Raw genomic sequence first — 23,819 nt, 5'->3', positions numbered from 1 at the left:
ATGAACAAGCCTTTATCCGTCCATTCACAACACTCATAGCAGGGCTATCTCTCACCATGCTTAAAAAGACAAAACAAAACAAAACAAAACAAAAGACAAAAAAAAATTAAATTTAAAAATCTATGGGAGCTCAAATAAAGAGCTGCATAGTTGGGTACACAGAGCCGCCAGAACCCAACAGTCAGATAAGATTTCAGGCCTCCTCCTGGAAGAACGGTAGAGATGGCTCACCCACTGGGCCTATTGGATGCCAGTGTGTCACATATATGTCCTTATATGACCCCTCATAGGTGGATTCCGTCTGGAGAATTTGACAGGTTTCATAACATCCTCTGGGTCACACAGTGATTGGAACAAACTATCACCAAAACTCATGGGCTATAGAACCTATATACTCCCCAAAACAAAACTGAAGTCTCTAAATCCCGATATTTAAGCTGTGTTGAGCTCAGCACAACTCATCCATGTTTGGGAGGCAGAGGGTACCTAGTAAATTAAGATAATTAAATGAGATCACCCTGGCTAAATAAATAAATAAATAACCTGGCGTGGTTTATTTAGTAGGCATTCAATAAATGTTATATGTTTGTTTGTTTGTTTCTCCTTTTAAGGCTGATCAATAATTTGAACTCAGAGCTTGGGAGCTTCGGAGCTCAAAAATGCTCTAAGAAGCCCAAGGGTCGCGCGCGCATCGCTTCTGGGGTGCGCGAGAGGAGGCAGGGGAGAAAAGCTGGAGAAGAGGGTTTGGCTCCAGGAAGCAGAAAAGCCGGTTCCAGCTGCGCGCCCCTCGCGCCGCCGCCGCCTCCTCCGGGCTCCCCGACTTCCCGCCCCGCCCCGCCCCGCCTCTCCCGGGAGCTGGGTCCGGAGTGCCCGGTGGGCTGATTCTGGAGCGTGGAAAGGAGCACGGAGGCGAGAGGCAGGCGGTGGCGGCGGGAGGCGGGGACCCTCCTCGCCGCTCCCCCAAGTCGGCGCGGAACCGCCTCGGGCCGGGCTGAGAGCTGAGCGCGGCGGAGCCGGGATGCGGGGCTCCCGGGACCGTGTAGGGCGCGCGGGGCGGCGGCGGGCGGGCGGGCGCTGTCCACGGTGCTGAAGCAGCGGCGGCGACAGCGGCAGGGACGCGGGCCGGGAGCAGGGAGCTCTCCTGGAAGCTCCACCGCGTCTGCGAGGCGGGGACGCCGTTGCTCGCCGGCCCATGCCCGGTCCCCGAGCCCCGCGAGGAGGCGGGACGGCCCGCAGAGCGACAGGTAAGGAGCCGTCTGGGGGCGCAGCGGGAGCGCAGAGCTAGGCACCGAGAGGGCTGGGGAATGTTGGGGAAGCCTAGCAGCATTGAAGCTCCAACCCCTACAGGTCCTCGCACTCCTTCAGAGCTCTGGTCAGGTCCAGCCCCACTCTTCACCTCCTTGTTGGGTGACTCTAGGAGAGACTTGAGGCATCCAGACTGTGATAGGCACCTGGGCACCTTGCCCCTGTACCTCCAGGCCTTGGCCCTGACCTGAGACAGCTCTGAGACACCTTGCCTACTGATTACAGGAACACTGATGCGAGTCTCCCAGACTCCTTAGTATCAGTCTCCACTAAGATTCCATGACATTGGTCAAATCGGAGTGGATTTCACTCAGCTATTCCCTCCCATCCAAGCCCGGTCACCAGAGTGACTGGAGAAGCTATGGTCTCTTTGCTCTTGGGTCTCCTTGCCCTAGAATAGCCCTTGGGACAGGGAAATGGAGGCAGGGGGTGTCTATCTCCTCAGGACTGGTTGATACGCGTCTTTGGAGGAGAAGAAACGGTGACAGAGGTTTCTCAGCTTTATCCTCTGTGACCCTCTTCCTCATGAAAAGGGGCCGGGTTTGCATCACACTGCTTGGTTTGGGAGGACAAAGTAGTGGACCCGGATCTGGTTTTCTATTATATGCCTGAGTGCTGATGACCCCGACAGAGCTTCCATTTGGTAGTCTCTCTCTCTCTCTCTCTCTCTCTCTCTCTCTCTCTCTGGCAAGAGTATGTAGCATGAGCTCATTCAGGCCTGCAAAGTGCTTCCAGTGCCCCCAGTGCTTCCAGTTCTTCAGTGCAGAGTTCTCTGAGTGGCAGAACGGACCCGTGAAAATAAAACTGCGTAGAGGTAGACTAGTTCACTGCTGTGGCTGACCACGGGTTTCAGACTGGCTCCCCGGCACCCTCCCACCCTCAATTCTGCACCCCCAGAGGTCAAAAAGGCTCTGGTCGGCAGCTTCTAATTCCTGGCATCAGTTTTCCAAGCTTATAAATATCAGTTTCCTCATCCCTAAGATGAGGATAAGAACCCTTGGCATCTGCCCACCTCAGGAAACTGTTCTGAGATGCCAGGAGAGACATCTCCCCGCAGTGAGCTCCTCTCACTGTCCTGGTCCTATAGTCGGGCCTGCTAACAGTGATCTGCTCACTGCCACCCTTAACTCCTCTTCTGCAGTCCAGCCTTGGCTCCTTTTGCCTGCAGCCTCTAAGGAGTCTCAGAAACAGTGAAGTACAACTCATAAATCTCCAGGAAATAAGAGGATTTCCTGCCCCCTTCCTCCATCAACACCTATAGGAGATAATATAGGGCGAGAGTCTGACTCATAGTTTTTGTTTTTATGTTTCTCCAAGAATTGCAGATCTAGGGAAAATAGCTCCTTAGAACAGGGATTGTGTTGTTTTAGGCTCTGTGCTTCCCTCCCCCTACCGCACCTGGAACATAGGAAGGACTCGGTAATTGGCTGTAAAACACAGGGATGAACTGTGAAAATCTATCAGTCAACGTGTTTGACGGGAAATCAGGGGCCCCGGGTTTGGTTACAGATCTGCCTGACTGTCTTGGGCAGGTGCCTTTCCTTCCGTTTTCTCATCCGTAACAGGAGAGGCTGGAAACAGATGAGCCCTAAGATTCCCAGGGCCTCGTGTTCTCTGGAGCTCTCCGAGGCTGGCCCAAGCCACAAGCTTCTCAGTTTGTTCTCCTCCTTGGATACAGGGTGCCACTTCCATTAACCTGGCCTGACAAGTAAGTTAATGCCTTTCTGGGATGAAGTGGACTTTATGAATGGAGTGGAAGAAAAGTAGAAGAAGCAGGAAAGGTCACTTACACACTTGGCAGTCCTGTTTTCCTTATTTCTCAAGGAAAACTACAGTGTATATGGAGTGACCAAGGTAGTACCTTAGCCTCCAAGCCAAGAGGCCAGGAACTACCCCACCAAAGAATAGTGGGCCAGGGGCTTGACCCTCCCTTCCCAGAGACCCTCCTAGGAAGACTAAAAGATGGATAGGAAAGATCCACCCCTGTGGAGAGAATTCTATTTTACTTTTCACAATAAATAAATAAATAAATAAATAAATAAATAAATAAATAAATAAATAAAAATGAGCTTCTCTTACAATCATTTTCCCTCAACTGTGGAAGGCACAGCCAACGCTCAGAAAACCCTTAGCTAATTGGCACTCGGGTAGAGCTGACTAAGCCGTGCCAGTGACCTCTCTTACTTCCCCTGAGTGCCCAGCCAGGGTGGGGGCTGGTCCCTCCCCCACGTCAGTGCTTTCTGGCTCCCAGCTGTTGGTGCGGCACTGGCAAGAATCAGCTCTCTGGAGTTAATGGACAGTCGCTAACCCCCATAACAAAGTGACAGCGGCAGGAGAAACCACGGGCTAGGAAAGGGGTTTTACTTTCTCCAGGATGGGTCTGTGGGAGAACTCTAGCCTGCTACTAGGCAGAGGAAAATGCAGTGCCCCTCCATCTCCAGATGTGTGGGCATCCACACCTACCCCAGGGCCTGCAGGGTTCAGGGTTCAGGGTTCCTGTAGTCACTCAGGCAGATACCATCTTCTTCCTCTTCCAGCCAGGGAAAGCTATCCATCAGCTGATTCCTGTGCCCCCCTTGTGCCCCCTCCTTCCCTTCCCCCTCAGAGGGAGGACAGGAGTCAGCAATGGTATGTTTTGTGTGTGTGTGTGTGTGTGTGTGTGTGTGTGTGTGTGACCTTAGTTATTTAGGATAGGTGTGAGAACGAGTAAATGAAACATGGTTGTTAATAGGGTATACAGGACTGGACAGATAGCTTAGTGGTTAAAAGCACGTCCTGGTCTTTCAGAGGGCCCAGGCTCCATTCCCAACACCCACACGACAAATTACAACTGTCTTCCAGTTCCAGGAGACCCAAGGCACACATTCATGCGGGCAAAACGTACACACATAAAATAAAACATAAACATTAATTTTTTTTTTAATAAAAGCAATAGGGTATACAGAGGCGGCACACCTGTAACCTCAACACATGGAAGACTGAGGCAGGAGGATCAGAAACTTGAGGCCCATCTGGGTTACATAGTGAATTCCAGGCCAGCCTGGGCTGCATGACAAGACTCTGTCTCATGGGGGACAAAAAGAAAAGAAATGGTGTGTGTGTGTGTGTGTGTGTGTGTGTTTAGAAGAAAAGCTGAGACATTGACATACATGCAAATCTCTTCTCTATGACATTCAAACAGTGTCAGAGTCAAAGAATGTCTGCAGACGTGGACATTATTAATCACCTTCAGATTCAAAGGCCAGTTCATCTCTGGGTCCCAGAAAGGTGAGACAGAGAAGGAGCAGGCTTCGTTCAGGGAAGCAGGAATATCCGAATTCATGAGACGTGCCTTTCCTAGTCTTTGTCCTCGCGCAGATGTCCCGCTGGCATCCTACACGGGGTCTCCCATGGACGGCTGGGAGCAATAAAGACTTGACCATGCCCGTTTTTTATATGAGTCTCACCTCCTATTTTCTTTCTCCTATACTGACTGCCACCTTCACCCCAAAATCCTACTCACACCCCTCATTAACCAAGCAGGGTGTGAGAGTATTACATTATCGTTATCTCCCATTGTTAACACGCCATCTGCTTCTAAGTCAGTGGTTCTTAGCCTTCCTAATGCTGCCGCCTTTTAATACAGTCCCTCATGTTGTGGTGACCCGCACCCCCAATCATGGAACTATTTTTGTTGCTACATCATACCTGTAATTTTACTACTTAATTTAACCACCGTTCCAAATCATAATGTAAACATCTGTGTTATATAACGGGCTCAGGCGACCTCTGTGAAAGGGTCGTCTGAGCCCCAAGGGGTCGAGACCCACAGATTGAGAACAGTTGTTGTAAGTGGTTTCGAATGAGCTCTGTCTTTGGAGAGATGGTTTGTTTCATCATGAGTGAAGATTTGATTTATTTCCACCTGAAAATGGAATCATTTGAGTAGTGGCCCCGCCATAGTCTTCCCCGGCAGGCTTCACCTTGTCGGCCGCAAGGCATGTAGGGAGGGAATACCCTTGCCCACGGGAGCCCTGGGTGCTATGCTGCTAGATCGATTGATTCTCCCTGGAAGACAGCAACTAAGACACTTCTCAAAGAAGCAGAAAGACACCCAAGCTACTTTATTCGTCCCTCTTCTGTCCTCTCCTTTCTGGTTCTTCCCTCTGCTCTCTCTTTTCTCTCCAAAGTCCGTGGATGGCCCTCAAAGCTCACCGGTTCAGACCACCACCCGGCCTCCCATTTCATACATCCGGTAACAGGCAGAATTCTATCCTTGCATCCCAAGACGCTTTCAGACCAGACTCACCAACTACTCTCCACCCTGTTTCTCCAGTCTAGGACATAGGAGTTCTTCACAGTCTAAAAATTATGAGTTTTCTCAGGAAACATTTTCTTCGACATCTATCTTTTTTTTGCTGTGGTGGTGGTTGTTTTGTTTTTGTTGTCATAGACAGGTTTTCTCTGCACAACCCTGACTGTCCTGAAACTCTGGATCCTTTTTTCTTTCTTCTTTTTGTTTTTTAACTGAGTCTGTAATGATCATATCATAGTGTGCCCACTGCGTTGTGATTCTTCCTCGGGTTTTTTGTTTGTTTGTTTTTTTCTTTCTCTAGTCTTTCCTGTGTCTTTCTCAACGTCATGTTATTCGAGCATCAGACCTAACATTCTCTGCCACATCTCAGTTTTATTACATATGTGCCATATTTTGACTTTTTGCTCTGTCTTGGGGAATTCCATTAACATTATCTTTTAAGATAATGGCCGTTCCATTACCCAATCTCTCCTCTGCAGTTTCCCAACATTCAGAGAATTACTTTGTTTCAAAACCTTAGATGTTTGTGAAGGGCTCCTTTTTCATAGCAGTCTCTTGCTGCTTTAGAGACATGATCTGCTCATCTCCCTGAGGATAGGGAATCTTAAAAACTGTGAGACTCCTTTCTGGATTTCGAATGATTCTGGAATCTTCTTTGGTCATTCTTTGTTCATTAATCATCCTCTTTACTTTCCTACAGTAGTTTTCCTTTATCCTTTTTGGTCCAGCTTATGAACGTCGGGTTTGGGCTTACCCTGGACAGTTTTTCTCCATAGACAGCTCCAGTGACTGGGAGTTGCCATTACCTCTGGTGTTCTGGGGCTGCAGAATTCCAAAGGCTTCTTCATCAAGGATAATCTGTTCTTTATCTATTGGGGATTTTTTTTTTTTAACTCAGAGATGTCATTCTGTTTTAGTTTTGTTCTTATTTTCTTCTTTTTGAGACACAGTCTCACTTTTTAGCCCTGAGTGGCCTTGAAACAGCAGTGCTCCCCCTCACTCTGCCTCCTGATTAAAGGTGTGTCCCACTGCACCTAGCTATTCTATTATTCTAAAGTCACACATCTTGTTATTTGGATCAGCCTGTGTGTGTGTGTGTGTGTGTGTGTGTGTGTGTGTGTGTGTGTACCTGTGCATGCTCATGATGTGTCGTGTGTGTGAATGCAAGTGTGTTAGGGTATGCACAAAAGCAGGCGGAGGCCAGAAGGCCAGAAGTTGGCAAGTTGATATCGGGCATCCTCCTCGATTCATCTCTGCATTATTTTTTAAACAAGTTATCTCATGGAACCTGGTGCTCACTGGCTAGGCTGAGCTGCCTTGCACTGAGCTCTTGGGCCCTGTCTATCCCTTAACACTAAGGCTGCAGGCATGCCACTAAGTGACTCTGCTCTTTATGTGGGCATTAAGGATCTGAACTCAGGTCCTTGTGCAAGAACAGCAAGCATGTGACTGAGTTGTCTCTCCAGACCCTAAAGCTGAAGAAGAAACAGAACTAGCTTTTATTCCCAGCTGCCCTTTCAAACCAAGAGCACTCACATTGTGCTTCTCACACCAGTCTTTACCTGGCCAGAAACCTAAAGCTATTGTGGATTCCATCCTCTCTCTCCTAGCTAACCACAACCCTACCTAGTTCTCCTCCCATCGCTTCCCTCTTGAGATATGACTTCTCCCTCCGCTCTGCCCCATCACGCCCTCACCCCGCCCCCTCCCTCCCTTTCCATTAATATGTTATGATTTTTCAGCATGGATCTCCTTGCCATTCCATGTCTGGAGCTTTGGAGACCCTCGCTTCTGGATCTTTATTAAATGAGTGGTGGGTTGTTATGAGCTGTAATCCCACTGTGTGGTGGCGTGTGGGAAATGATTCCCTCTTATCTATGTTTGGTACCTATCATCCAACTCACCCCTATCCTTCCAGCTTCTAATACCTCACAATTCTGCATTCAGATCAACTGTTTTTAAGCTGCCATATATGAGATAGAACATGCAGTATTTGGTTTACTGATCTTTCTTTTATACCTTATTTTATTTAACATGATTACAGACATGAGCCACCTCACCTAGCTATATAACATATTCTCTTTCTGTATTCTCTACTGGTTGATTCCATATCTTATTTATTTTGACTGAAATCAAAGCTATAATAGTCAGACCCCCGCCCCCACCCTCTCACTAAGCAAGGTCCCACTATAAGCCTTTCCTAGTTCCCACCATCTCAGGATAGAGGTCCCTTGCCCTCAGTGTGCAGCTGCCCAGCTTCCTGCCTTCCATATAAACCTTGTGCTTGCTACTCTGTACTGTACACCCCTCCCCACAGCGGGTGCTACTTCCTGTCTAGTTTTGGATCCTGAGAAGTCACCTGAAGTAACTGCCCAAGACGACATGTTTATTGTGCAGAACTGAGTGTGTCTCTGGCAGGTGCATGCCCTCTATCCCAGATCCTAGAAAGCATTTTCTTTTCATTTTAATTTTTTTTTTTTTGCCTGCGTGTATGTTTGTGTAGCATTTGTGTGCCTTGTTCCCATGAAGGCCAGAAGAAGGTATCAGAGCCCCTGAACCTAAAATTATAGACTGATAGACTGTTGTGGGCCTTTCAGAAAAGCCTCTCTCTCTCTCTCTCTCTCTCTCTCTCTCTCTCTCTCTCTNGTGTGTGTGTGTGTGTGTGTGTGTGTGTGTGTGTATTTTTAAAGATAGGGTTTCTCTGTGTAACCCTGACTGTCCTGGAACTAGCTTTGTAGACCAGGCTGGCCTTGAACTCAGAGATCTGCCTGTCTCTGCCTCCCAAGTGCTGGCATTAAAGGCACAGACCACTGTGCCCAGCTGCTTTTAATCACTGATCCATTTCTGTGGCCCTAGAAAGTCCGTTCTTACCAAGGAGTCTCAGTATGATACAGTACAGCTAGCTCTCGTGCTCATGAATTCCATCTCTCATTCATGAGGCTCTCTCTTGAGTGCCTACTATACATCAAGCAAGGGAATATATGGATGAGCAAGACATACCCAGTCCCCACCCCTCTGGAGCTTACAATCTGGTGAGGGAGAAAGACACTAATCAAGGAATCACACGTATATAAATAGAGACTGTGATAAGCACTTTGAGAGGAAGAACGCGGAGCGGTGGAGTGCCGATAACCAGGGAACCAAAAGCTAAACCGAGGATGCAGGGAGAGCCTTCCCAAGGAAGTGGCCTTTAAGCTGTGAGCTAAAGCATGTGAGTGGAGCTTCCCAGAAACATGGCTGTGAAGTGGAGGAGAGATGGAGACAGAAACTGAAAGGCTTAGAGGCACCAAGGAATATATCCTTGGTATCTGTTGCTCCCTAAACCACCCCCAAAACACAGCAGCTTAAACAACTGACTTTGCCGGGTCAGACACTCAGGCAGAGCTAGCACTACGCTCATCTACTCCATGTGGTACTGACAGAGCTCACCTGGCGACAGATGGGCACACTCAGCGAGCCTAAGGCGGCTTAGTTCTCATGCCTGGTGTCTGTCTTACTGATGACAGAGAGGATGGCCCCAGGGTCTGTCGACTGGAACCCCTGCTCACATCACACATGGCCTCTCTGGCATGGTGGCCACATACAGTCCAAGTACCACTAGAGGACAGCTCAAGGTTCCAAGGGAGTGTCCCCCCCCGTGAATGAACTGAAGGCGAGGCCACACAGCCTTCCGCAGGCTAGCCTCGCAAGTCACACTTCACTGTCGCTGTGTTCTGTGCGTGTCTCAGCAATCTCAGACCAAGAGGAGGGGCAGGCATGGAAACTCGTTCTGGCAGGGTGTCAGAGACTTGCTGCTAAGTTTGGCAACCAGTTTCTTCTGCTGTTCCTTTCTCTTCTCCTGATGCTGGGGGGGGTTGAACTCGGGTTCTTGTGCCCACTAGACAAGCACTCTGTCACATAGCTACAGGGTACTATATCCCAGATTATCTGTGGATCCTCTTGAACTCCTGATCTTCCCTCCTGTCTCCACCTCTGCCGTGCTCAGATTACAGCATTACCACCCTGGTTCATGGAGTTCTGAAGGCAAGCCCAGAGCTTCACGCATCCTAGGTAACTATGAACCTAACCACAAATCCAGCCCCTTGATTTGATTGATTCTTAAATTTTCGTGGTATTAATTTTATTTGGGGTAGGAGGCAGGAATGTCTGTGCCATCACTCCTGTGGAGGTCAGAGGGTAACTTTCAGGAGTTGTTTGTCTCCGTCTGCTGTGTGCATCCCAGAGATTGAACTGAGTCATCAGACTTGACAGAAAACCTCTTTACCCACTGAGCCATCTTGCCATCCTACGCTGTCAGTTTCCCATGAAGGAGACTATGGTTTGCTTAGAGGTGTTAGAGGCTGGCATGACTGTACATTCTCATATTCCCAGTACTCAGGAGGCAGAGGCCAATGCTAGGAGTTCAAGGCCAGCTTCAGCTACACGGTGATTTCAGGTCAGCTTGGACCAGATGTGACCCTTCAGAAACAAACAGCCACCAACAGCAGCTGGGAGGAATGAGGAGCTTGATGGAGACAGTGGTGTGGGAGATGATCAATTGTGTTAAGTTTACTGAGCTGAAACAAACAGAAAGTGGTGTTTTCCATGTGCCTTGGCTCAGCTCACCTTGCCCTTGTCCCTGTGCCTGGCTTTCTCCCTTCTCTGGCAGATTTAGCGAGCTGCAGCTAATGACACCAAGCTCACTTCGTGGCTCTCTTGCTTACAGGCCAAAAGCCATCAATCTGGCATAAACCTTCTACCAACAGCTACCATAGTCAGAGCACTCCACAGTTGGCCAAGCAGTTTATGTGTTACCAGCTGGAAGGTGCTGCAGTTGATGCCTGCTCTTAAAGAGTTTACCTTTTCCCTGGAGTGTAGTCACGTTTGTTTAGTCTTCTGCCACTCGGAAGTCCTGGTGTTTCTTTCCCGCTTTCTCTCCTGATGCACTGAGAAATGGTGGCTGGTAGTTCAGGACCCTCAGGACCCTCATAATAGCTCTGAATTTATTGGAATCCAGGCCTTCAAAGGTTTTCCTCCCTGGGCTGCCAAGTCACCCCCAAGATCCTCATCTTTTTTTTTTTCTTCTGAGACAGGGTTTCTCTGTGTAGTCTTGATTGTCCTGGAACTCGCTCTGTAGACCATGCTGGCCTCAAACTCAAAGATCCACCTGCTTCTGCCTGTTAACTGCTGGAATTAAAGGTGTGTGCCCCTGGCTTCCTTAAAGGTCCCATTTCTTCTTCTCTTCCCTGATGACTCTGGTGTTAGCTCCCCTTCTCCTCTTATTTTCCTGCCTCCCAGGGCATAGGTGTGTCCAGACACACCCAGGCTTTGGACAAATATCAAACCTGAGTTCAAATACAGGCCCATTCCCTTCACTCCGCCTATGTTTCTTAACCTTCCTGGGCTGTGATTTTCTTGTATGAAAAGTAGGAAGCAATAATAATCAGCTTTGCTGCTTTTTGTTTTGTCCATTTGTAGAGTCTTTCAGTGTAGTACAGGCTGGCCTGGAACTCAAAAGTCTCCTGTCTCAGCCTCTTGAATGTTGGAAGTACAGGTATGTGCCCCCACACTGTCTTTGTTGCAAGGTTTTAAGATACAGTTCATAGAGCTGGCCCTGACAGAAGTAAAGTCAGGAGGATCACAAGTTCCATGAGAGCCTTGGCAACCTATCCAGACCTGTCTCAAAGACAAACAGGGGTCTGGGAGGTGGGTCAGTGGGTAAAGGTGTGAGTTCAAATCCCCAGAACTCAGAACTGTCATGTACAATTTGACATTGTGTTCCTACAGGAACATGGGACGTAGACACTGGAGAGTCCCGGGAAGCTCTCAAGACAGCTAGTGGGACAGACACAGAGGCAAGCAACAAACCAGCTCTGTTGCAAACAGGGCGAAAGCAAGAATTGGCACCCAAGTCAACATGTTCTCACATACACATACATGTACACACACACACACACACACACACACACACACGTGTGCACGTGCACACACACACACACACACACACACACACACCTCCTGGTCGAGGAGGTATTTGCTTAGTAGTTAAATGCATGTATTCTGGCCAGACAGATTTAGCAGGCTCTACCGCTCACCAGCTGTGTGTTCTTAGAAAACCTGTTAGCCTCTCTGGGCTCCAGTTTTCCCATGCATGAAGATAGTTAAATGAGTTAGTTACTGCATCTGAAGCACTTGGCAGGGGCTTAGAACTCATGCTGGGATTTCAAGCTTGTGCCACCACACTTATGTTATCTTCTTATGGAATACATTTGCCTTTTTAATTTAAAATGTATATATACATATATTTGATATAAACTCCATATACTTACGTTCACTCATATGACGACCCCTAAGTCGAGATAAGAAACAATCCTATTACTTCAAAGAGTCCTTGGACCCCTTCTGGGTGCCCATCCCCTGCCCGGCCCGTAGCAACCATTGATCTGCTTTCTATTATAATATCAACCTTTTGTGTGTGGGGTCTGCGGAGCAGAAAGGGTGTGGGGAAACAAGGTCTCCTGTAGCTCAAGCTGGCCCTGAATTAAATTTGTAGCTGAGGATGCCCTTGAACACCTGATCCTCCTGCTTCTGTCTCCCAGTTGCCGGGGCTGCAGGCACCTCCCACCTCACCCAGCTAGACTTCCACCTGAGTGGACTAAAATGCACGACTATCTTTGTCCCACTTCAGGCACTGTAGTTACTGACACAGGACACAGTCTAACTTTGTTGTTGGTGGTGTTGGTGGTGTTGTTGTTGTTGAGACAAGACCTCTAGCCTAGGCTAGCTTCAGACTATGTAGCCTGAAGTCTTCCTGTCCCCAGCTCCTAACTGTTAGCACCACAGGTATGCCCCCGCCATACCCAGGAGACTGAAGCAGGAGGATTAAAGTTCAGGGGTAGCCTAGGCAACCCACTATCACACACACACACACACACACATGCACACAAAATAATTGAAAACAAAAATTCAGAGCTGGGACTGTAGCTCAGTGGTAGAGCACTTGACAAATATGCTTAAGGTTCAAGTCCCAGTTACATTAGAAAACAAACAAACAAACAAACAAAAAGTTGCTGCTGAGGCTAGAGCTTACTTGGCAGAGTATATGGCTAGCATGCATAAACCCCTGAGTCTGATTCTCAGCAACCCTCGAACTGGCCAGCCCTTTCCTAGAACCTGAGAACGGCTGCTCAGGCCAACAGCGGTGGCCTTGTGCAGGTCACCAGAACCCAGCGAGAGGTCCCTGATTCCAAGCTTGGCCTCAACTTGCATGAAGGCTGATCTGCTTCAGGTTTGTCCCTGCTTTAGAAGTGTTGTCTTATCGAGGTGACAGTGGAAAATGTGGGGTGCTCACTGAGGTCCCCTTTCTCGTCATACCCTGAGCCAGCCCCTCACACAGCAGGAAAGGTCCCAGAGGGAAACTCAGGGCTTCTCTGGGTCTCCCTTGCCTCTGCGATCTTGGTATTGCAGCCTCCCAAATCCTGGCAACCCTTGATGATTCTTCAAGGCCTTCTCGAGTCTCTCCCCACCCCAGCTTTCCTAGCTATTGTTGGCAGTTTAATGTGACACTCACAGTCTGTCACAGCTGGAAGAGAAAGTGCTCCTCAGCTGCCACCCCCTATTGTTGTGCTCCCATCAGAATTACAGAGTCAAATGAGCTCTCAGAACAGTTTGGTTCCCGGCACGTGGTAAAAAGCTCAATAAGTGTGAGTTATTGTTCTTCTCCCAATAGACTTCCAGGGAACAACTGAGCCGAGTTTTTACAGTCAGCTTCTCCTAACTCTCCCATACATTTTCTGGATTAGGATGTCTACTGTTGCTCTGCACCTATCACAGGAGACTGTAATTGGACTCTGGGGACCTCTGCATGGTTTCCTGTCTTTGGCCTGTGCATGCAAAGCCTTAACCTCGGGGCTCGGATAGTTCTCAGTACAGGAGACAACCCAAGGGCGTGGCTTTCTCTGAAACACCTTCTCCCCACTTTCCTTTGCCAGCAAGCATCCAGACTCACAACTCCAACTATGTAATTATAGGAACTTCAGGATCCCAGGTGTTCTCATGCCTGCCCTCTGGAGCACAGTACATATGTGTGTACATGCACAAACACACACACACACACACACACACACTCACCTGCAGGCACACCACACTAGTGTCTAGAAGGCACACTCAGTTCATGTAAGACCAGGACCACTCGGTGGTCATGAGAACTGCTCTGGTGCGGTCGCTTACCCTGGAGAACAAGAACACAGAAAGGCAGGCCAAAGGCTCAGCCAGGTCAATGGCACAGAAAGCTTGGTGGTCCGCTATCTTTTCTTCCACCAAGGACTCTTGGAGTAGGGTTCTTGGGATGAGACCCTGAACTCTGTTAGTGACCTTGTAGTTGGGGGCAGGGGTGAGGTGGGAGGGCAGACATGAGCTGTATAAAGTCATGACTCCTGGCTGCAACCACCCACCAGTGACTTTTCCAAAGCAGAAGTCTAGGGAGGAGTGTGGGCAGGGAGAGGTTCTATCTAATATTGCGCTCAACCACAAACCCAGACGGAACTCTTAGCCCTGGGTGGATTTTAGGTAATCTGGCTCAGAAGAAATCTAAGCTCTCAAGTTTGTTTTGTTTTGTTTTGTTTTGTTTCTGATTTAGATTGTAAATAGTAAACTTACATTTACATTCATTATAGATGGATGATAGATCAGACAGACAGACAGACAGATATGGGAAACAGGAAAAAAAGAGGACATGAAGAATTTAATGAAAATCACCTGTGCTCCCACCCCAGGCAGGCGCTAATCACTGTTGGCATTCGGCAGAGTGGAGATGGCTTCTCGCACCAATTGCTTGTCTTCCTTCTCATTGGGCCGGGCAAGGAGCGTTTTCCTCACGTCATTATTCTTTGTGAACCTGTTCAGAGGCCTTCACCACTGGTTGTATGTCATCGTTTATTGAACTTGTTTCCAGTTCTTAGACATTCAAGTGACTTCTTGTTCTTTTGCTGTGTAAAAAAATCACAAGTCTTTGTGCATGAGGGGGACAAGCCTTGCTTGGGGGACTGGAGGAACCCCTCAGAGCACAAGGAGGAGGGAGGGACTCCAAGAAGGCTGTAGTTAGCTCAGCTCGGCTGGGAAGTGGAGAGTGAGCCAGAGTCACTTGCTTCTGCCTGCTTTGGGCTTGAGAATGGCCTTATGGTCTCGGGCATCTCTCCATCCCTTCTGGGGGGAAGGAGAGGCCATGAAAAGGAAGGGCAGAGACTTGCCAAGGCTTACAGAGGTTAGGACAGGCGTGAGTTTGATGTATGCAGCGGTTCTAAATGCCCTGGGGCTGCCCACTCTTCCTCAAGGCCCCTGCACACCTCAACCACAAGAAGAAAGGCAGAGCGCTGCTTTGGCTGAGGCCCTGGAGGCTCTGGACACAGGGGCTATCCATTAAGACTATCTAGAGAAGAGACTGAGGGTCCTCTGGGAGCTATGTCCTTGGCTGTCGGAGGCATAGGTAGAGATAAGACGGACTAGGGTGGCACAGGTGGAGCTGGGAAGGTAGAGCCAACTTCATGGCTCTCCTGTCTCTCTGCCCAAGGCAGATGTTTGGCTTTTCTCTCACCTCACTCAACTTGCCCACTGGGCAATGGCAGAATGGCAAAATCAGGATGGTGTACCTCACTAGGCTCCAAATGTGTATGCCTATCTCCTACCTTAACAGGAGCCCCTCCTGTGGGGCTCCATGGAGCTACAGAATCGTAAAATGTTGGCACTACAATTGCCCTCTGTGGGCACTTCCCCCAACCCTTTGTGGGTGAGCTCAGGGAAACCTGAAAGTTCAGAAAAGGCTGACAGACCAGGAATGGGCTCCCATTGTATCTGACTCCCAACCCTGGGAGACAGGAGGATAGCTTTCCTCAGGAATTAGAGAGACTGGGCCTGCTGGGAAATCTCCCCAGAGCTGCTCAAGCATAGACCTTGGGCACTCCCGTTCCCTGCCACCAGGAAGGAGCCTTGTTTCCATCACTGTAATCCAAGGGTTCCTTGCTTTTTGGAATCCCAGGGAGGAAGAATGAGGCCCCGCATTTGTGATCTGAACCTACATCCCAACCCGAGCTTCGTGCTCCATCACCACACTGGGAAGCTCCTGTCACAACTGGGTGACAGTCACGTGGAGCTCGTGGAGCTCACAGGCACACGGCAGCCCTTCACCCCAGCACACCTGTACCCGCTCTGCGTCCGGAGCTGGCCTGTTGGGCCACATGCGCTGTCTGCTGTGCTTTCTTACTCTTCATTAGACATTCCTCTAGCTCCAGGTTCAGTGCAGAACTCCCAGGGGCTCGGCACCACGGCAGCCTCTTCTCATCCCGTTTCCCTCATGTAGGTATCAGCCCGTGCCTCCCCAATGACGAGTCAGCCAGGGAAGCCTAAGACCTCTCGGACATGCCCACAGTGCCCTGCCCACATCCCGATGCCTCTCTCCTCCATGTACTCGCTCTCAGTTCACTACCCAGCCACTGCTCCTGGGGCCATTCTATCTGCAGAATACTCCAGAACCATCTCTCCAGAATCCATCCATGTCCCCTGGGGGCAGACTTAGAAATGTCTCCTTCCCAGGCATTGGTGGTGAATGCTTGGTGGGGGCTGGGACTGGGGATGGGATCAGATAAGCTCAGCCCTGGGAACAGAAATCTCTCCCTAGACTTTCCCTTCTTCTATCATTAGCAGACCGGCAGCTGGGAAGTCAGGAAGGCCCCAGTGGGTGAAGACAAGTCCTGAAGCCCAGAAATAAAGATTGCAGCCTCTGGGGCTGGACAGATGGCTCAGTGGGTAAGAGCACTGGCTGTTCTTCCAGAGAACCCAAGTCAGTTCCCAGTACCCACATGGTGACTCACAGCTATCCATAACTCTAGTTCCAGGGGATCTGACACACTCTTTTGATCTCTATGGGCAGCAGGCATGCATGTGCTGTACATGTGCAAGTGTGTCATACATATAAAATAAATAAATAAAATTTAAAAATAGCATCTCCCATGCATCATCTTGAATCCTGAAGGCAACCTCATAAGATAGGAAGGGCTTATCATCGTTTCTTTTCTTTTATTGGTTTTGGGGGTGTTTGTTTGTTTGTTTGTTTGAGACAGGATTTCTCTGTGTAGTCTTATCTATCCTAGAACTTGCTCTGTAGACTAGGTTGGGCCTTGAACACACAGAGATCCACCTGCCTCTGCCTCTCGAGTGCTGGGATTAAAGGTGTTGGCCACCACTGCCCAGCATCATCCAGCCTTTGTGGGCGATGATACCCAGGGCCTTGCAAGTTCACCAGAGTCATCAAAGCCGAGGTGGGATCCATGTCTTCAGACCAAAACCCAGGGCAAGTCACACCAGAACCATCCCGAAAGTATGGAAGTCCCTGAGGCTGCTTCACCCCTCTCTCCACATCTGTTCCTCTCTGCTGGAGTGTGTGGATCTGTGTAGACATACTCAGTGGCTTTTCTCTTCCCTTCAGCCAACCTTCTGTGAAGGAGGGAGGGAAGGCAGTCCTCCAGTGCATCCATAATCTGAGCCTTGGGTCTGTGTGCTTCCTGCTGTGCACGGAAGCAGACTTCAGCCCCCAGGATCTGCAGGATCTCAGAGAGCAGATTAGCCTAAAGTGCTCATCCTAAAACTACATTGTGGGAGATCAGGAAAAGCACCCTTCCCTGTCAAGAGCTGTAACCATAAACACCCCCTGCACAAGCTAAACACAGATTTAAGAATAAACCCTGCTTCAACCCCAGTTCCGTCTACCTCAAGACCTGTAATATCGCCTGCACCCTTCTCTTCAGCTCTGCCACTGAATTCCCCAGTATCTCTGTCATCTAGGTGGACCTTGAACTTTGTGGTCTTCCTGCCTCAGCCTCCCAAATAGCTGGAATAACAGGCCTGTGTCACCAGGGAGCTTCAAGTGGCCTCAGTTTACCTGGACACAGTAAACTTCACTCATCCTAATGAGCCAGGAGTGTTTGTGCACACCCAGGAAGCAGGGGGTTGGGACTTGAAGATTTCAAGGCCAGTTTCGGCTACATAGTGAGTCTTTAGTTGTTTGGTTGTTCTGTCGTGGGTTTTGCTGTTGCTCTGTTCTTTTGTTTTGAGACAAGTTCTCACTATGTTGCCCAGGCGGGCCTCAAACCTGAGTGGTGAGTTTACAGGTGTAAGTAAGCCTCCATGCCTGGATTACATAGTGAGTTTGAAGTCAGCCTAGGCAACGTAGTAAGACACAGTCTTAAAATAAAGCAGCAGGTATACATCTTTAATCCCAGTACTCCAGAGGCAGAGCAGGCAGATCTCTTGTGAGTTCAAGGCTAGCCTAGTCTACAGAGCGAGTTCCAAGACAGCCAAGGCTACACAGAGAAACCCTGTCTTAATAATATTGATAATAATAATAATAATAATAATAATAATAATAATAATAATAATAATAAAGGGATGGGGGTGGGATACTGAATAGGTGACTAGCTACTCTTACAGAGGACCAGGGCTCAGTTCCCAGAACCCATGTCTAGTGGCTCACAACCACCTGTAACTCCAGCCTTCCGGGATAGCGCCTTCTTTTAGCCATCTCAAGGGCTTGCATGTTTGTGCATATATACATATACATGTACATATATATATACATATGTACTGTATATATATATATATACAGTAAATAATAATAATCTTAAAGTTCCTCGTGTCCATGAATTCGTGGTGTTGTTTGCAGTGGTGCCGTTCACATGTTCAAGTTCCACTGGATCTGGACGTTGATGCCACCTCTCCCAAAGAATGGCAGGGTTCGTGCGACCTCTTTTCTCAAATAAAATAATTTAACTTAAAAAAAAAACAAGCAAGCAAAATAATAATCTTAAAACAAATATTTAAAGCTAGGTGTGGTGACACATGCCTTTAATCTGCATTGAAGTGCAGTGTGTCAGGAGGCAGAGACAGGCAGAGCCTTGAGTTTGAAGCCAGCCTGGTCTACTGAGCCAGTTCCAGGACAGTCAGGGCTACACAGAGAAACCCTGTCTCAAAATAATAATAATAATAATAATAATAATAATAATAATAATTAATATTAAGAAAAAAGCATCAGTATGCTTTCAGAGTCGGGCTAGGGCTAGACCCTCTCCAAAGCCTTCTGCATGGGCAGCTTAGAAAGCACTTCAGGACCCAGATCCCATCCATCTCTCCTGCTGAGTGTCTACAGCCCTTTAGACCTTAGCAGAGCTGCACATTCGGCCCTCAAGCCCTCTTCTGTGCCTTGAGTCACATCAGCCCTCTCCCAGAATCTCATCCCTGCCGTCCTTTGTCCAGCCACAGGACCTTTGCTGACATTCCTCCCACAGTGTGAAATACGCTTTCTGGTGCTGAGACAAACAAACAAAAACAAAATAATAAAAATACAATAATCAATTTAAGAAGAATAAAGTCTTGTTTTGACTCCTTCAGAGATTTCAGGCTAAGATCTAGTTCCCGCTCAGGGGCCAGGAAGTTAAAAAAACAAAAACAAAAAAAACGAGTAGGCAAGAGAGACAGCCTCTCAGAATCCGCTTGAACACCACACTCACCATGACCTAAAACTTCCCACTAGGCCCCGCCTCTAAAGCGGTTCCACAATCTCCGCCCACACCAAGGACTGAGCCTGGGACACACAGGCCACTGGGCAGCATGCAGATGCAGGCTATGTGCCCATCCCTTCATCTCGTCTACCTGCTTTCCACGTCTCAGACTTTCCTGCCTCTCTGTCGGTTCTGCCGGTTGCACTTCTTAAGCCCACGCGCAGCCAAGCACTGTGCTTCTCCTTCAGGGTAGACAACGATGTTTTAGAGTTGTCTTCTGCCCTGGATTAAACTCCTGAAGACCAGCAGATACACTTCTCCCGTTCCCCTGACTTTGGCCTCTCCCGATGCAGTATTCCCAGTGTTGGGTACAGTGCCTGGTATATAGCTAGTCTTGAATGATCATGTGCCAAGGAAAAAAATGACTGAACCAACTTTCTGAAGTGAATACCACTGCCACCCTCACTTCACAGACAGAGAAACGGAGGCTCTGAGAAATAGCTAGTTCAAGGTCCCACAGGTAACAAACCGCAAAGTAGCACATAGGACCAAGTTGGAGGACAGAGTTCAGGCCACGTATCCAGGGGCCTGGCCTCTAAGACTGCCTCTCTTGCTCTCCTGACAGGTTCTGTGAAGACTGCGTGGCGACCCGAGACTCCCCTCCCTGGCGACCGGCCTGTGGAACCATGGAGAGCCTGAGTGAACTACAGAACCCACTGCTGCCAAGAAGCCCCACCCACCTCCACAGACCCTACCCCTACCCGGAGGCCCCGCCCGGCTGGTCCTGCCAGGAACAGCTTTATTCCTTCCTCCTAGGAGGTGCTGGCCCTGCCCGTGCCCACCAGCTCCTAGACCCAGGGTCCCTGCAACTGGCCGTGGAGGCCTGGTATCGGCCCACCTGCCTCCTGGGGAGGGACAAGGTCAAAGAGCCCAAAGCAGGCAGCTGTGAGACCAGCTTCACCGAAGCCAGGGAACCTTTAGTGGGACCTGCAGAGGAGGGCTCAGAACCTGGTCAAGCTGAGGAGGACGTCACCATCCACACGGTGTCTTACGGGGTTCAAGAGGAGCTGCAGGGCCAGGAGGACAGTCAGGAGGAGGAGGTAAGTAGCGGTTTTAAATGTAGATTCTAAGCTGGCCATGATGGCACATGCCCTTAATCGCAGCACTCAGGAGGCAGAGGCGGGTCTATATAAAGACTTCAAAGACAACCTGTGCTATGCAGTGAGACCCCATCACAAAAAACAAACAAACAAAAAAGCAGGAAGGCAACTTGTATTCACAGCACTTTAGGGGTGGAGACAGAGCTTTCAGGAGTTCAAAGTCAGCCTTGGCTACCTGGTGAGTTCAAGGCTAGCATGGGCTACCCTATTGGAGGAGGAGGGAGGAGCTCTAGCTTGCTTTATCACCCAAGTGATAAAGAGTAACCATTATAAATAGCAACTATTAGTCACTTGAAAATAACTTGATTATGTTGGGGGCTGATCATGTTTCTTCTCTGCCTCTCTCCCACAAAGTATGTGGCTTTATAACCTGATTTTTTCCGACATTGCTCTGTGTAATTTAATATCTCCTACAAGGTGATTTGTAAAGTGACAGGGTCTTTCATTGTGAGCCCTCCCATCATTTGTTAACTTGATCTTCCGGTCCTCAGGCACTGAGAACATTGATCTTCCATCTTCCCCAGTCTCTCTCCTGGAATGAATATCTCTGGATTCAGAGACTTGCGTTCTTCCATGGTGAGAAGTTCCTAAAAAGTACCATTCACCAGGTCACTGAAAAGGCTCTCGATGGCGTGACATAGAGTGACAAGGCCAGCCTCCGCTCTCAACAGCAGTGGAGGCTTGCTCTGTATCTGCCTGCTGGGTAGTACTTGTTTTGTTGCTGAGTTTGGTGAGGTGGTGGTGGTGCATCCCTTTAGCTCTGGGCACTTGGAGACAGAGGTTGAAGATCTCTGAGGGCAAGGCCAGCCTGGTCTACAGAGCAAGTTCCAGGACAGGACTACACAGGAAAACCCTGTCTCAAAAACCCCCAAAACCACCAACAAAAACTACATACTTTATTATCTATCTATAGCTATCATCTACTGTATTACAGTCACCAGCCCATGTGTGGGAATCAGAAGACAACCTGTAGGAATCAGTTCTCTCCGCCTACCACGTGGGTCCCAGGGATTGGTGGCTGGCACCTTTACCCGAGGACCCACGGGTGTTTTCAACTCTTGTCAGCCTGCCAGGGTTTTCTGAGACCCTGGGTTGTGCCAGCAGACCTCACTCTCTTGCAGAGCGATGGGACCTCCAGCGAGAGTGAGTGTGAAGACGCCTTCCTCACCCTGCCTCCCAGGGACCACTTGGGACTCACTCTCTTCTCCATGCTCTGCTGCTTCTGGCCTCTGGGCATTGCAGCTTTCTACTTCTCCCAGGGGGTAAGTATACAGGGGACCCAGGAGTGCCTCCCCGGCCCCATCTCTCACCTGCAGGATGGGGGTCATGGACCTGGTGGACTGGGCTGGGTTTTTTTTGGGGGGGAGGGGGCTGCATGAGGCTATTGTCTTATATCAACCTTTTGTCTCCCTAGACCAGCAAGGCCATCTCCAAAGGGGACTTCCGCCTGGCCGGCACCACCTCCCGCCGAGCTCTCTTTCTGGCCACACTCTCCATCGCGGTGGGGGCCGGTCTCTATGTAGCTGTGGTGGTAGCTCTAGCTGCTTACATGTCTCAGAATGGCCATGGCTAGTGCTCAGTAGGACTATCATCCCGGCTCTCCCAGCCTACCGGTGTAAAACTCGGAACTGTGTAGTCTCTGGAGCACCTTGGCCCTGAAGAGAACCAGAGACAATAGCTTGCTGAGGAGAGACCTCCCTTTCTGCAGCCCACACAGGGGCCCTCTTGCCCACTGTTTTCCAGTCCCGGAGCAGGCTGGGTGGGGATGGGAAGCAGGTGCAGCAGGGTTGTCCAAGAGGCCCAGCCTGGTGTACCCTGCTCACTCCCTACAGGACCTCTGCCCCATAGGCAGCTCAGTCTCTACTTGCCATCTTCCCCACCCAGAACGAGCAGGGGGCTCCAGGAAGGAAAAAGAATTCCCAAGGGATAAAGGACCTGGCTAGACTTTTCAGTTAAGAAGGTTCTCACCTGTGCACATTTTGAGCAGCTGCCCCACCCCCTCCAGCCCCTCAAGGCCTGAGACCCTCCAACCAGGAAAGAAAACCATGGGCCCCCAGCCATCTCTTGCTCTTTCCGACTCTGGGTACTGCATGTCTCCCTGTTAGACTGTGGAAGACGCTCTGTGGTGTCTCCCAGGTAGAGATGGAGCCAGAGAGCTCTGTAATGAGGGCAGGTTGCTAGGGCTTTTCTGTACCAGAAAAAAAAAAGAAGAAAAAAGAGTCAGATACAGTGACAGAGAGGATAGAGGCCTGGGATACTGCAGGATCACGTGACTTCCCCTGTTCTTCACCCACTATCCTGGGCTGTGCTGGAAGGGCCCTGAGATGGTACCCAACCCGTGGAGACAGAGAAGGGCAGTGTTACTTCCCAGCTACAGCGCGCAGGGTCCTGGATCCAGCCTCATCCAGAAAAGGATGAGAAGGGACTCTGGGGAGCATGGAATGCAGACAGAGGAGGAACATAGACAGATGCCTAAGGGATTGGCTTCTCCATAACGCTCCATGCTGGTGGACAGGGTGTGCCGGAGCCTCCCATGGAGGTTCCCAGGATGCTTGGATCCTGCCTGGAGTATCCAGTCTGGAATAATTTTACAGCCATTTCTAACCCCTAGGAGGAAGGACACGCCTTTCTCTCCACCTGAGATATTTCCCCATCTCAGAATGATGGGGCAGTGGTGGTAATGTGGCCTGGGTACCTTCACTGATAACCGCCACACACGACCGCTTTCAACCCCCTCCACCTCCAGGCACTAAGAGGTGTTCAGAGCTGTGAAGAGCAAAGGGCATGTACCATGGGAGGGCAGACCCACTGGGGCTTAAGCTATGGACCATTGTGCTCGATTTGGGGGACCTGGCCATTTCCATGCCCCGTCTAGCCCCACAACCTCCCTTCACACCTTCCTCACTTCAGGGGTTGCCCACTCCCCACTCTCTGCGCACCTGCAGTTTTAATGCCCCCCTACTGTCTTTATTTATCCTGGTAATAAACTTTTCTGTAACACCTGGTGCCACCTGGGGCCTCGGGCTGTCCTGTGCCTGTATCCCAAGCTTCCCCAGTGTGTCCCAAGACATTTGTTCTGGGTCTCCATACGGACCTCAAGAAAAAGGGTCCAGAGGCCACTGCGGCCCATAGACTGCTCGCCTGGGGGAAGCTGGCATGGAGGTTGATGGATTGCATTTGACTTAAGCAAAACAAGGTAAGACAAGACAGCAGCATGCAGAAAAAGCTCTCTCGAGTGTAAGAGCCTTGGAGGTCAGGAAGGGAGAGAGGGGGAACAGTGTGTGCTCTACACGGCTGCCTGGAACTCCCAGGAGATAGACACAGGCAGGGTAAGGTGTGCCAATGGTCCCATTGCCCAGTTGTCCATTTTTGGATCTCCCACATCTTCTGTTCCCAGAGCTGTCCCTGGGAAGTGTGGAAAGGACGTCATGCATGCCTCAGGATCCAGCCTCAGCGCTAAATTCCCAATATCCTCTCTGCCCTTAGCAGAGGACCTGGCCTGGCTTCAAAGTCACTGTGTCTAGAAGGACCTGG

At 49.6% G+C, this 23,819-nt stretch overlaps 1 protein-coding gene across 2 annotated transcripts; it reads left to right on the top strand.

Annotated features, from left to right (window-relative positions):
• Positions 1-938: 938 nt before the first annotated feature.
• On the top strand, positions 939-22,482 carry Syndig1l (synapse differentiation inducing 1 like). Of its 2 annotated transcripts, none has more exons than XM_021202583.1 (4): positions 939-1,244; positions 19,751-20,225; positions 21,407-21,547; positions 21,700-22,482. In XM_021202583.1, exons 2-4 carry the CDS (start codon positions 19,812-19,814, stop codon positions 21,856-21,858), a joined length of 714 nt encoding a protein of 237 aa, XP_021058242.1. In that variant the 5' UTR covers positions 939-1,244; positions 19,751-19,811; the 3' UTR covers positions 21,859-22,482. The 2 variants fall into 2 exon arrangements, with proteins under 2 accessions (XP_021058242.1, XP_029396874.1); XM_029541014.1 differs by lacking the exon at positions 939-1,244 and adding an exon at positions 2,905-3,013.
• Positions 22,483-23,819: the final 1,337 nt, after the last annotated feature.

Source organism: Mus pahari, chromosome 7 (genome assembly GCF_900095145.1).
Source record: "Mus pahari chromosome 7, PAHARI_EIJ_v1.1, whole genome shotgun sequence".
In the NCBI taxonomy this organism is placed as follows: Eukaryota; Metazoa; Chordata; class Mammalia; order Rodentia; family Muridae; genus Mus; species Mus pahari.
The sequence above is the reverse complement of the archived record's forward strand: the minus strand, read 5'-3'. Positions and strand labels throughout refer to the sequence as shown.

Excerpts from the sequence above, each read along its gene's own strand:
- Syndig1l (XM_021202583.1), top strand. The coding sequence starts at position 19,812 with ATGGAGAGCCTGAGTGAACTACAGAACCCACTGCTGCCAAGAAGCCCC. Across the intron at positions 20,226-21,406 it reads AGGACAGTCAGGAGGAGGAG|AGCGATGGGACCTCCAGCGA; the intron begins GTAAGTAGCGGT and ends ACTCTCTTGCAG. Across the intron at positions 21,548-21,699 it reads CTTTCTACTTCTCCCAGGGG|ACCAGCAAGGCCATCTCCAA; the intron begins GTAAGTATACAG and ends TTGTCTCCCTAG.